Source organism: Perissodus microlepis, chromosome 19 (genome assembly GCF_051167445.1).
Source record: "Perissodus microlepis isolate ML-2025 ecotype Zambia chromosome 19, ASM5116744v1, whole genome shotgun sequence".
Lineage (NCBI taxonomy): Eukaryota > Metazoa > Chordata > Actinopteri > Cichliformes > Cichlidae > Perissodus > Perissodus microlepis.
This window is the reverse complement of record NC_140479.1, coordinates 7,279,519-7,291,039: the sequence shown is the minus strand read 5'-3', so window position 1 is coordinate 7,291,039 and position 11,521 is coordinate 7,279,519. Positions and strand designations below refer to the sequence as shown.

The 11,521-nt window shown below is 43.8% G+C and overlaps 1 protein-coding gene across 3 annotated transcripts; it reads left to right on the top strand.

Annotated features, from left to right (window-relative positions):
- Positions 1 to 372: 372 nt before the first annotated feature.
- On the top strand, positions 373 to 8,742 carry tbpl2 (TATA box binding protein like 2). Of its 3 annotated transcripts, XM_084915401.1 has the most exons (8): positions 4,134 to 4,574; positions 6,138 to 6,336; positions 6,419 to 6,635; positions 7,154 to 7,241; positions 7,317 to 7,408; positions 7,497 to 7,664; positions 7,745 to 7,839; positions 8,419 to 8,742. In XM_084915401.1, the coding sequence occupies exons 1-8, from the start codon at positions 4,527 to 4,529 to the stop codon at positions 8,493 to 8,495; spliced, it is 984 nt and encodes a 327-aa protein (XP_084771527.1). In that variant the 5' UTR covers positions 4,134 to 4,526; the 3' UTR covers positions 8,496 to 8,742. The 3 variants fall into 3 exon arrangements, with proteins under 3 accessions (XP_084771528.1, XP_084771526.1, XP_084771527.1); XM_084915402.1 differs by lacking the exons at positions 4,134 to 4,574; positions 7,745 to 7,839 and adding an exon at positions 373 to 460; XM_084915400.1 differs by lacking the exon at positions 7,745 to 7,839 and having other exon boundaries at positions 4,133 to 4,574.
- Positions 8,743 to 11,521: the final 2,779 nt, after the last annotated feature.

Genomic DNA, 11,521 nt, shown 5'->3' with positions numbered 1-11,521 from the left:
GAGAGCAGGATTCCCCCTGCTGGCGGGAGGAGGGACTGCAGCAGCACATAAGCAGTTATTGATCCAGAGCGCCGATAAATCCGCTGATCGTGATCCAGATAATAATCAGGCATAAAATATTCAGTCCCAGCTGCTGCTCCGTGGCTCAGGCTGAGGCTCGCTGCCTGAGACACTTTATTGTCAGGTGGGAGCAGTAGCGGTTTCTGTTAGGGGCCACATGGGCATTTGCCCAGGGCGGCATCACGGGCATCGGCCAAAAAAAACTGCTCGTACTGATGCTGCCCCGACGTCATGCCAGCGAATTTTGGGAATGGCACCGATCGGTGTTCTTACGGCCATTTGCTGGGAGTAAGGGCGCCCTCCGTTTGCGAGGAGCGCCCGCTGCAGGGAGGAGAGGGCGAGGCGGTGGGGGGTTCTCTGGGTGGCTGGAGCAGCGCCTAATAACCAACTCGCAAAATAAGTAAGTACAATTTTATTTATATAGCACCTTTCAAGATAAAAATCAACCAAAAGCAAGTTTAAAAAAATGAGTTTTTAGCTGTTTTTTAAAAGCGACCACTGAGTCCACAGATCTCAAGCTCAAAGGGAGATAGTTCCACAGTCTGGGGGCCACAGTTACAAAAGTCGCCTTTTGTTTTCAGCCTCCTGTGTTGGACAACCAGCAAGCCCTGGTCACATGACCTCAGGGACCTGCTGGGAATGTATGGATGTAAAAGTTCACTGATATGTGTTGGTGCTTGTCCATGCAGAGCCCTGAAAGTCAAGATCAAAACCTTAAAGTGGATTCTGAATTTAACGGGGAGCCAGTGCAGCTGGATCAGCAGGGGTGTGACATGGGAGGACTTGGAGGACGTGATCAGAAGCTTTGCAGCAGCGTTCTGAACGACTTACAGATGCTCTAAAGGGGCTTTACATAAACAAGTAAACAAAGAATTACAATAATCCAGACGAGATGAAACAAATGCATGAATGACAACTTCCAATTCGGAGCGCGATACAATAGGACTCAGCAATGTTTCTCAAGTGATAAAAACAGGAGCGAACCAGAGATTTAACATGAGCGTCCAAAGTCAGAGCTGAGTCAATACTAACACCAAGGTTCCTGATAGAAGGTTTAGCAAATGTAGCAAGTGGACCCAAGTTTTCCATAACACTAGGTACAAAATTTTTAGGAGCACAAACAAGGACTTCAGTCTTCTCCTCATTTAGTTGAAGAAAGTTTCCAGCCATCCATAATGGAGTCTATGCAAAATCTGTAGCTTGGAAACATCTTGGTGCTTAAAGGAGATATATAACCAGTGTTGAGTAAGTTACTTTAAATTAGTAACTTAGTTACATTACTAGTTTCTTCTATCAAAAGTAACTCGGTTACTTCAAGTTACTCGTTACTTTCAAGTAACTAGTTACTAGGGAAAGTAACTTTGGTTTTACTCAGAATTCTCTTGTTAATGTGTTGCCTCCGTAACTGGATACCCAGCCAGACTGCCAGTCTTCTAGCTTGCTTACATGTTAGCACTATCCTGCCACAACTGCACTGTGCCACCTACCAACAGAAAGGAAAAGATAATGTGCATATTTCCACAAGAGAAATCCCACGCCTGGACCGTCGTTGACCGCCGCCATGATTCTAGCCTACGTCACAGCGTCATGTGCGCTTTTTACATCCAACACAAAAACTGCAGTCGTGGTGCTTTGATTGTACTCAGAACTCGGAAATTCTGCCTTCTGAATAGGAAGATGTAGGCAACACCAGACTGCAGATGAGCTGCATACAGAGCTGGACTGGGACAAAAAATAGTCCCGGGCGTTTTGACTAGAGACCGGCTGCCATTGTAGGAAAAATCATAAAGCCTTTGAATGAAAACAAACGCTGTTGTGACAGTGATGTACACTGTTCTGATGGTATATATGTATCAATCTATCAATCGTTTGTTGTAAGATTCAGATAATTATTTGTGAAAAGCTAGACATTTTAAATGAGAATAAGAAAGAAAAGTATATCTTTGTGCCCCCCTCTCCCTGTTAATGCCCTACCTGCCCCCTGGCAACACTTTGCTAGACCCGCCCCTGCACAGTTACCAGCTGTCAGCTACATAGAAAAGGATCCTGGTGTTATTTGTCTCTCAGAAACAGTTCATAACTTCCCTTCAACTCATTCATGTCACCTAAAAGGTAAACCTGTTTCTCCATCACCTGTTCAGCTCTGATGATTCAGTAAGGACATCTCCTGGTTTCATCTTCATGTTTCCGTCTCACCACATATCCAAACCGACATCATGACCAGCAGCTTTACAGCTGTGGCTCCAGCAAACATCAGCTGATACTAGAAATTAATATTAAATAAATTCTAACAACAGCTGATCAAGCTTAAACGTGCTGCTGTTGTTTACCGCGACATCCGCTGGTTTCCTCTTTCTGGCGCAAGAAAAGCCGATCAGCTGATCATTGATCAGTTTCATGATTGAAGTAGAAACAGGAGAGGGAGGGGAGAGAATGAGAGAAGAAGAGGCAGCTGTGCAGCAAAGACACAGAATAACTCCAGCTTTGTGTCTTTTTCATTGTAGCTGAAGTCCGGGACAAACTGTTCCTTTTCAGCTCAACACGAAACACGTAATATTTTCTCTGAATACGAGATGATTCTGTTTTTTACGGGACGGTTGGAAACTCTACTGACTAACCTTATGAATAAAATAAAGTTCAACATCAGTAACATCATAGCACCCACCCAGCTGTATAGACACTCCGTCATGCTAGCTAGCACACAGTACGAGTTATTGTGACTGTAAAAAGTCAGCACAACGAAAATAAACTCCACCTAAACTTGGTTTATATCTGACCCAGATAGACTGCAGGTCATAACTTCTTACCTGAAGTTTAGTTCACCTGACACTCGGACCGGCGGCTGCCTCGAGTCTCTCCTCCTCCTGCCTCCGCTTTCCCTCCTCCACCTGCTGGCCTCCACCACTTGCTAATGTTACTGAATCTATGGAAGCTCCGCGATGCCACCGCACGAAGTAACGAATAACGAGCCTATCTAAATCCCAGTAACGAGTAACGCGTTCCTGGTTTTGGCATAATAACTAGTTACCATGCTTGTTACCACAATAATAACGTAGTTATTACTTAATAACGCATTAGTCTCAACACTGTATATAACTGAATATCATCTGCATAGCAGTGATATGAAATGTCCTTAAAAGTCCTCAATAAGTGCTGAAGAGGAAGTAAATACAGCAAGAACAATAAAGGCCCCAAAACTGAACCTTGTGGCACACCATAGGCAAGAAAAGTAGAAGAGGAACTGTAGAGGCAGCCACAGAAAAGGATCGTTCATGCAAATAGGATTCAAACCAGTCCAAATATAAAACAAAATAAAAACAAACCAACAAACATGAAAACACCAGACATCATGATGCAGACTTATAATTTGCACCGATGTTTATTTGAAATTCGCCCTCGGTGCACCTGCTCGCTGCTGAAGTCAAAGTAAACTTTATTGTCATCTCCGCTACAGACAGTCCAGTATATAGAGAGACGACGAGGCTCCAGTTACAGCAGTGCAAGTAAACAAACAATAAATATAAGAAGAGTAAGAAAATAAATATACACTTTGGGACTCGGGGTAAAGGGATGAATAACAATTTAAAATTTATAATTTACAGTTTGATGATTTAAAGTCTCACACACAATGATGGGTGTTCATACTGGAGTGCAAAATTAAACCAATGTAAGATGGACAAGAAAAGTTCAAAGCCATCAGGTGCTCAGTTTAGAAAAAAGAGAAAAGAAGAGGAGGAGAAACGAGCAAAGATGCAGGGAAGCAGATGTGTGATTGGATAATGGCAGGTCATCCTGAACCAATCAGAATCAGAATACTTTATTAACCCCTAAGGAAATTATGTGTTACAGTTGCTCCAAAAAGAAATGGTAAAAATAGTAACAGTAACAGACTAAACTCCAAACAATACATTATGTTACAGATTTTACACATTTAAGCAATAGCAGAGATCACTCAATTATAAATATCAAGGACTAACAGAGGGGATTATAAATGAATATCAAGAAATTTGAGGGTTTCGGGGGGGTGGGGGGGGGGGCTAGGACTGCCACTGGGTGGGAGCATGTGCACGACCCCCAGCAGAGTAGTGAAACACCATGTGATCTTCTTTAAAACTTTATTCAAAAATGAAGTGAAATATGCATCACTGTCGGGGGCGTCTTCTCTTTTTTTCTGCTTCATCAGAAAAATCAGTGGAGAAGCAGAAAAGTGAGAGGAAACAAAGGAAGTTTGTGTGTGAGGCTCCACCCCCCACAGGTGAAAATTAACGTGATAATTTAAAATGTAAAGTATGACAGACAGGAGCAGCCTGTGAGTGCTGTTATCCTGGGAGCTGAGCCTGTTTGAGTCTGAGCAGCAAACAGGAAGCTGTCAGCCGCTGAGTGCCTGATTGGACGCACCTGTGCTGAGATCAGGTCTGGATCAGGCTGTCAATGGTTACCTGGATCAGGTCAAATGCTGTGGCATCATGGACGAGTCGGCTTTGGAGCGTTACTTTGAAGACTCCATTGCAAATGTGAGTGTGAGAAAGAGGTGATGTCAGCAGGTGTGGGTGAGTCTGGACTCTCTCTGGTCTTCAGTCCTCCCCCTGAGCCTCTAAAAAAGTTTGTTCTGCTCATTAAAACAGAAAATGTGCAGTGAAAGCCAGAGTAGTCCGATCTTCAGCGTACATCTGTAAAAACGAAAGCCATGAAACATGAAGTAAACCAGCAGTCGAGTGTAGATTTGGTACTGAAGGCCAGCTCTGGGTCCTCTGAGCTTCTGTACTGAATGACTGTTTCCCGTCTGTGCTCGTTCGGCTCACATCTCAGATCTGTGAAAAGTGTGAATGTGTGTTCAAACTCCTGCAGACAGTCCTGAACTGAGAGGAAGAACGTCACCTTTAAGTGCAAACCCATTCAAACTGAACAGGAGCTGCACAACTATCAAAAAACTAGTGCGAGTCATCTGAGAACAAATCAGTAAATGTAATCATTAGGGATGGGTATCGTTTAGGTTTTATCCGATACCGGTGCCAAACTGGTACTTTTGAAACGGTGCCGGTGCTTAAACGGTGCTTAAAGAATGGAGAACACAAAATTGGTCCAAAAACCTCTCATGTTCAGCTGTTTTTGTGTAAAAAGATAACAATGTTAGCCTTTTCTGCAGCTATAGGGCATATATGGTATCGCTCTTGGCTGGAAGCAGTGCTTAAACAATGGAAAAAAACCTCTTTGTCCAAAAACCTCTCATGTTTAGCTGTTTTCCACTTTTTCTTTGGTCATTTTAGCCTTTTTGGCCAGGGTGAAGGGAGTATCTGCCATCAAACAAGAAGACAGCCTCATGTAACTATGATGATGTTTGCTAGTTCACCTTACATGCATTAATGTAATAACGTGGTTAGCCTACTCAACGTAAATTACACACGAACAACATTAAGCTACTCACGCAGAGAAGAACGGCTGCTGCTGCCATCATCATCCTCATCATTTCTGCTACACTGGCAGGGCTACGGCCACACCCGCAGTAGATGTGCACGGTGTGAGGTCTCGCAGCAAGCTATCAAATACGGTGCATTTCTCGGCTTTAAAAAAAAAACCGCTATGCGTTGCCAGGTGTTTCATCGGATTTGAGGTGTTACCTCCTTTGCACAGTATCACAGTATCACCTTAAAGCACTTGTTGCAGGCTGCTGAGTTTGCATCTTTTGCTGTGAAGTACAGCCAGACTTTGACCGCTTCGCCTTGGGCATTTTTAATCTGTAGCTCTGCTCTAAAAGAACGTACGTACCTGGACCCGCCTACTATCCTCGGAAACGTAAAATTATTGGCTAGAATCTAAAGTGTATCACAGCTCAGGAAAAGAAAGCACCAAAATAAAGCACCGAAATGTGCGCTGCTTTTCGGTCTGGTTACTACCGTTTATGTCAGAACCGGTGCCATCATGGCACCGGATACCGGTACCCATCCCTAGTAATCATTAATGAAACTGGTGGTAATTAAATAAGAGATGAACCTGGAGAAAATGACAGATGGTACAGGTGGCATTACTCAAACACAAATGTATAATCAAACTCTTATTCAGGCTTCTTTCTCCTGTAGGACTCTGGCTTTATGCTGGGGGAGGGGCTTGGTCTTCAAAGCCCTGCCCTCATTTCACAGGACCCCTCCCAATTGGCACAGGACCCCGCCTACCCATCAGAGAAGTCTGGAGTGAGCGGTGAGGCCGGTGACGAGCTTGACCTCAGTTTCCTTCCCGATGAGCTTAGCACACAGGAGGAACCGAGCCATGACGTATCAGGTATGACATCAGCAGACAGTGGGCGTGTATGACCTAGCAGCCAGTGACATTAGCGTCTCACCTGCACGCCATGTTATTCCAGGAGAGGAAGGCGGGTCTGCAGCTCTGGACGTGTCTCAGGACAGCGGTGTTGGTGTGGACCACAACTCCCAGGAATCCACAACCACCGAGGGCACACAGGAGGTGTCCGCATCAGGAGCGGGGACCAGGGCCTCCCCCTTCTATCCCATGACCCCCATGACCCCTATGACCCCCGTGACCCCTGTGACAGAGAGGTCAGGAATCATCCCGCAGTTACAGTAAGTCACTGCTGAACAACACGTTCTTCATCTGGTGTTCTCATACAGTATTAAAACTCCCCATAATCCCAGCACCTCGGAAGGCTTCCAGGAGACAGCCAATCAGAACTGAGGGTGACCTGCAGACGTGCGCTGTGTTTTTCTTTCCAGTGACGCGGTCAAAAAAGCAGAATTTGAAAACCAGTTGTGCAATAATACAATCTGGATCAGACGGGTGTGGCTGTGATGTCACTAATCCACACCTGGATTAATTAATGACAACTGGAAGAGAAAAACAGTCATTGAGGTTAAAGCTCATGACAGTAAAGTCCTGAGTACAGCAGGAAGTGAAGAAATAACTGCTGTGACTGAGCACCGAGGCGTCGCCCACAGGTGAAACGCCGCCCCCTGGTGGTGATGATAACAAAAAGTGCCTTTAAACTCATCTTGCTCGCAGGCGTCCAAACTGTCGTGTGAGTGGCGGGTTTCAGACACGGGGCACAGGTTAACCTTCACTTCCTGCTTTGCTTCCTGTGCAGGAACATCGTCTCCACGGTGAATCTGGGCTGTCCGCTGGATCTGAAGTTCATCGCCCTGCAAGCCAGAAACGCCGAGTACAACCCAAAGGTACTGACATCGCTGAAAATTCTGATCTGAATCCCACGCCATCCAGCGGGGTTCATCGCTCTCGTGTCATTTCAGCGCTTCGCTGCGGTCATCATGAGGATCCGCGAGCCACGAACAACAGCTCTGATCTTCAGCTCTGGGAAGATGGTGTGCACAGGAGCCAAGAGGTCAGTCCATCACGCAGATGGTTCAGGTGTGAGCAGCATGCTGTGTTAAAGCGTAATCTCCCTCACGTCTGTGTCTGAGCACGTGCAGTGAGGAGCAGTCGCGCCTGGCGGCCCGGAAATACGCCCGGGTGGTGCAGAAACTCGGTTTCCCCGCCCGCTTCCTGGAGTTCAAGATCCAGAACATGGTGGCCAGCTGTGACGTGTGCTTCCCCATCAGACTGGAAGGACTGGTTCTGACCCACCAGCAGTTCAGCAGGTAAGAAGCGCACCTGATCCCTGTGGTGTTTAACCTTGATTTAAAGCGCTCCTCAGACCGGCGCTGCGTTCCCTCCACAGTTACGAGCCGGAGCTGTTTCCGGGACTTATCTACCGGATGGTGAAGCCTCGAATCGTCCTGCTCATCTTTGTGTCGGGGAAGGTGGTTCTGACGGGTAATCGCCTCCACACGTCCGAGTTCATCAGCACAGACACAAACTGAAGCTTCAACACGGGGACTGATCTGTCACCAGATTACAGACAAAACTCTTCTTCGTATGAAATCATTATCAAGTCTGTCGTTCAACACAGGTCTGCAAACAGGCCTTTCATTTAGAAAATGACTGCAGTCACATGATCTTAAAGGGCACCAGCTCACCTTCACGGGCGAGGTGCGTGGCCACAAAGTAGCGGCCGGGGTTCAAGTCCGACCTGTGCTCTGTGTTCACTGTCTCTATCCAAAACGATCCTATTTAAAGAAAATGATATGATCTTGAAAATATCTTTGAACTACAAAGTAAACTGGAAAATCTGTCGTGTCTTTAATTTGTTGCTAAATCCAAAATGTGGATCTGATCTTAAGAAACGACTTCCTGCAAAAAAAACTGTAGAAACATGACTAAATGATGATGTAACACCGGCTGCTTTCTATCCATGCTGTATTTTATTTTGAAAATGTCTCAGAAATGTGACTCTTATAATCATGAAATGGGACCGAATGACACCGTGCTAATCACCGAGCTGTTGCCTTCCAGGAGCCAAAGAGCGAGCCGAGATCTACGAAGCGTTCGAGAACATTTATCCGATCCTGAAGGGCTTCAGGAAGCAGTGAGAGCGGCACTTCCTGTTCCTGTGTACATATCTGATTCGATATTTGGGCTGAATATGTTTTACTTTGAGTCGCACTGCAGAGTTATGGGATGGGATTTGTTTTAGAGTCTGTGCTCAAGAGTTCACCATCCTGAGAATCTGTTTTCTAAGAGAGTCATGTGACGTCAGTGTTTTCATACACACATTTCCACAGAGTGAATAAATGTGGAGACATCAGCTGTTGAAAATAAAGGTTTCTGTGTACGTTGTACGGCCTTTAAAACCATCTTTACTGAGCGGTTGAAGCTGGAGCGCAGGAACAGTTTGGAAGAAGGTGTCGCTCAAAACCCCAAATTTAATACTGAGCTTTTCACACCTGAGCTTCGGTAATTGTGGGAAACACACCAGATACAAACCTCCAACAAAAAGACAGTCTCATCTGGATTACATTATTCCAACAAACTGCTCTTCATAGCCTTTCAGACGGCTTTCAAACTTTTATTCTGAAAAACATTACAGCGGTTTTATTCTGAATGGCAGGCCTTCACCTGACTGATCAGACATTCAGAGACGGCCTTTCTTTTTGTGAACTGGGCTCAGGTTTGAGTCTTTGACGATCCTGGACAAACACGCAGCAGCAACAAACCCTCAGTCTCACGCTGACAGTTCATTGGCCCACCTGTAGCTGTGAGGACGGCGTGCACTGCTGTGGTATCGTTTCATCTGTCTGTCATCTGTAAACTAAACCCCACAGATGAATAACTTTGTAGGTCACATGATGTGGCTGAACTAAAACCTGATTGGATCGTAACCTGCACTGTAGACTTGAGGCACGAGTTACCTCGGCCAGGAGCTCATCAGCTCACGCAACCTTTCCCCGTCAGCCTGGAAACGATCGGAGATGATGGTTCGCTTCTGTCCTTCCACGTTTCACTCGTGATTTTGTTTGCTCGATGAACACCAATAATTGGATCCTTCTAATTTCCCACAGTCACAGCACATGTCGCCCCACCGGTTTTTTTTAAGACATCTGAGAGTGCTCCTCTCTGAGATCCTCACCTGTTCACTGAAGCTGACTTTTTTGTGAGTTAATTGTTGTTATGATGAAACTGAGTTTGGGAGCTTTTCGGCTGTTCCCAGTTACGATAAGAAAAACTTTATTAGTCCCACACGCGGGAAATTTTTTTGTCACAGCAAAAAGTGGACAGTGCAAAGTTATATAGCAAAAATTAGAGAACATTGGAATACAATAAGAACTAGAAAAATTTGCATTTCCTGCGAAAATGCAGTGTGGATGCTTTAAAGCTGAAGCTGTCTGCAAAAACTAGCTGAAAAGGCTGAAAAGTTGCAGAAATTGTAAAAACTTTGCAGAAGCAAAGGAACTTTGCTAAAATGGAATAACTCAGCAGAACTGCAATATCTTAGAGGAAACATAATACTTGGCAGAAATGCAATAGCATAGCAGAACTTAGCAGAAATATTGTAACTTACCAGAAACATGATAACTTCTCAAAAATACAAGAATTTAGGAGAAATAGTATAAGATAACAGAAAGAATATATTTAGCCAAAAATACTTAAACATTACAGAAACACTATGATTTAGAAAAATAGTACAACAGAGCAGAAATACTGTGATTTACCAGAGACACTGTGATGAACTATGAATATTATAATTTTAAATTAATACTATGTTTTAGCACAAATACTCTGGTTTAGCACAAATAGTATAACATAGCAGAAATACAATTATATAGCAGAAATGCTATATTTAGAAAGAAAAATATAATATAGTAGAAATACTTTGATTTAGCTTAAATACTACAATATAGCATAATAACAATGATTTAGAAGAAATACTATGATTGAGCAGAATAGCAATAACTGAAGTAGAAATATTGGAAAAGTAAAATGGCAAGATGAAAAAAAAAACAACATGGTTAAGTTCCCTCAAAACTAATTGTTGTTCACCTGTGAAAAAAAAATAAAGAAATAAAAATAAATTAAAAAACAAGAAGGAACAGCCAACAGATACACATAAAATCAAATATGTATACACAAATGCACAGAGAGAGAGACACACAGAGGGTCTATGCCAGTCAACCAGTCTGAATATATTATATGTTTTTCCAACAATGAGATGCTGCCCTAAAGTGGGTCTCTCTCTCTCTCTCTCTCTCTGTTACACACACACACACACACACACACACACACACACACACACACAGGGTGAGAGAAGTAAGTTTCTAGCTCAGTCAAGCAGCTTGGAAGCTGCTGAATTTGAATCCACCAATCAGAGAGCCTGTGCACTTTTTCCCACCAAAACAGGTGCAGGCAGCACAGAGAGAGACAGGATTTTTGCAGTCTATTTCTTATAGTGACGACTCCCCTCAAACAAATGACCATAATTTCCTAACCGTAGGGGCTAGAACGGTCATTCTTACACCGTTTTGTTCAGAAGAGATGGGGGAATCTTCCAGTGTTGACAATTTATCATTAAAATATGAATTATTAAAGATATTTGACTTCTAATGCACCATAACTGAGTAGAGGCGAAGCAAAAACTGCCTTGACCTGCCCTCAAACAACGCTTTGTAACTCTAAATCTATTTGGAGTATCGATATCATTCTTTCACCGTAAGAGACAGCAGGCTTTGGTGAACAGTTATGGAAATTTTCAGGTCTCTGTGGAAATCCATCAAAAAGATATGACAAGAGAAAAAAGTGGTTCATTTCCAGAGTTTGAAATCTGAAGAAATCTGAGCGAAGGACGAATTTCCTACCCTCAAACAAGTCTAACTCATTTCAGAACGGTAATAGATGAGAAAATAATTCTTGAATTGTGAGTGTCAGGAGTGTCTGAAGATATACTGGGACAAGCCTTATGTCTTAACTTCACTTCGTTAAGGAGATATGACGATTCGAATATGCCTCTCATTACAGAAATCAAGCGGTGATTTTGAACAAGCTCTCCATTGACTTTCTATGGAGAGTTTTGCGACTTTGTGTTGGTCTGAGGAGATTTGCCAAAATTCTATAAATCCCACAA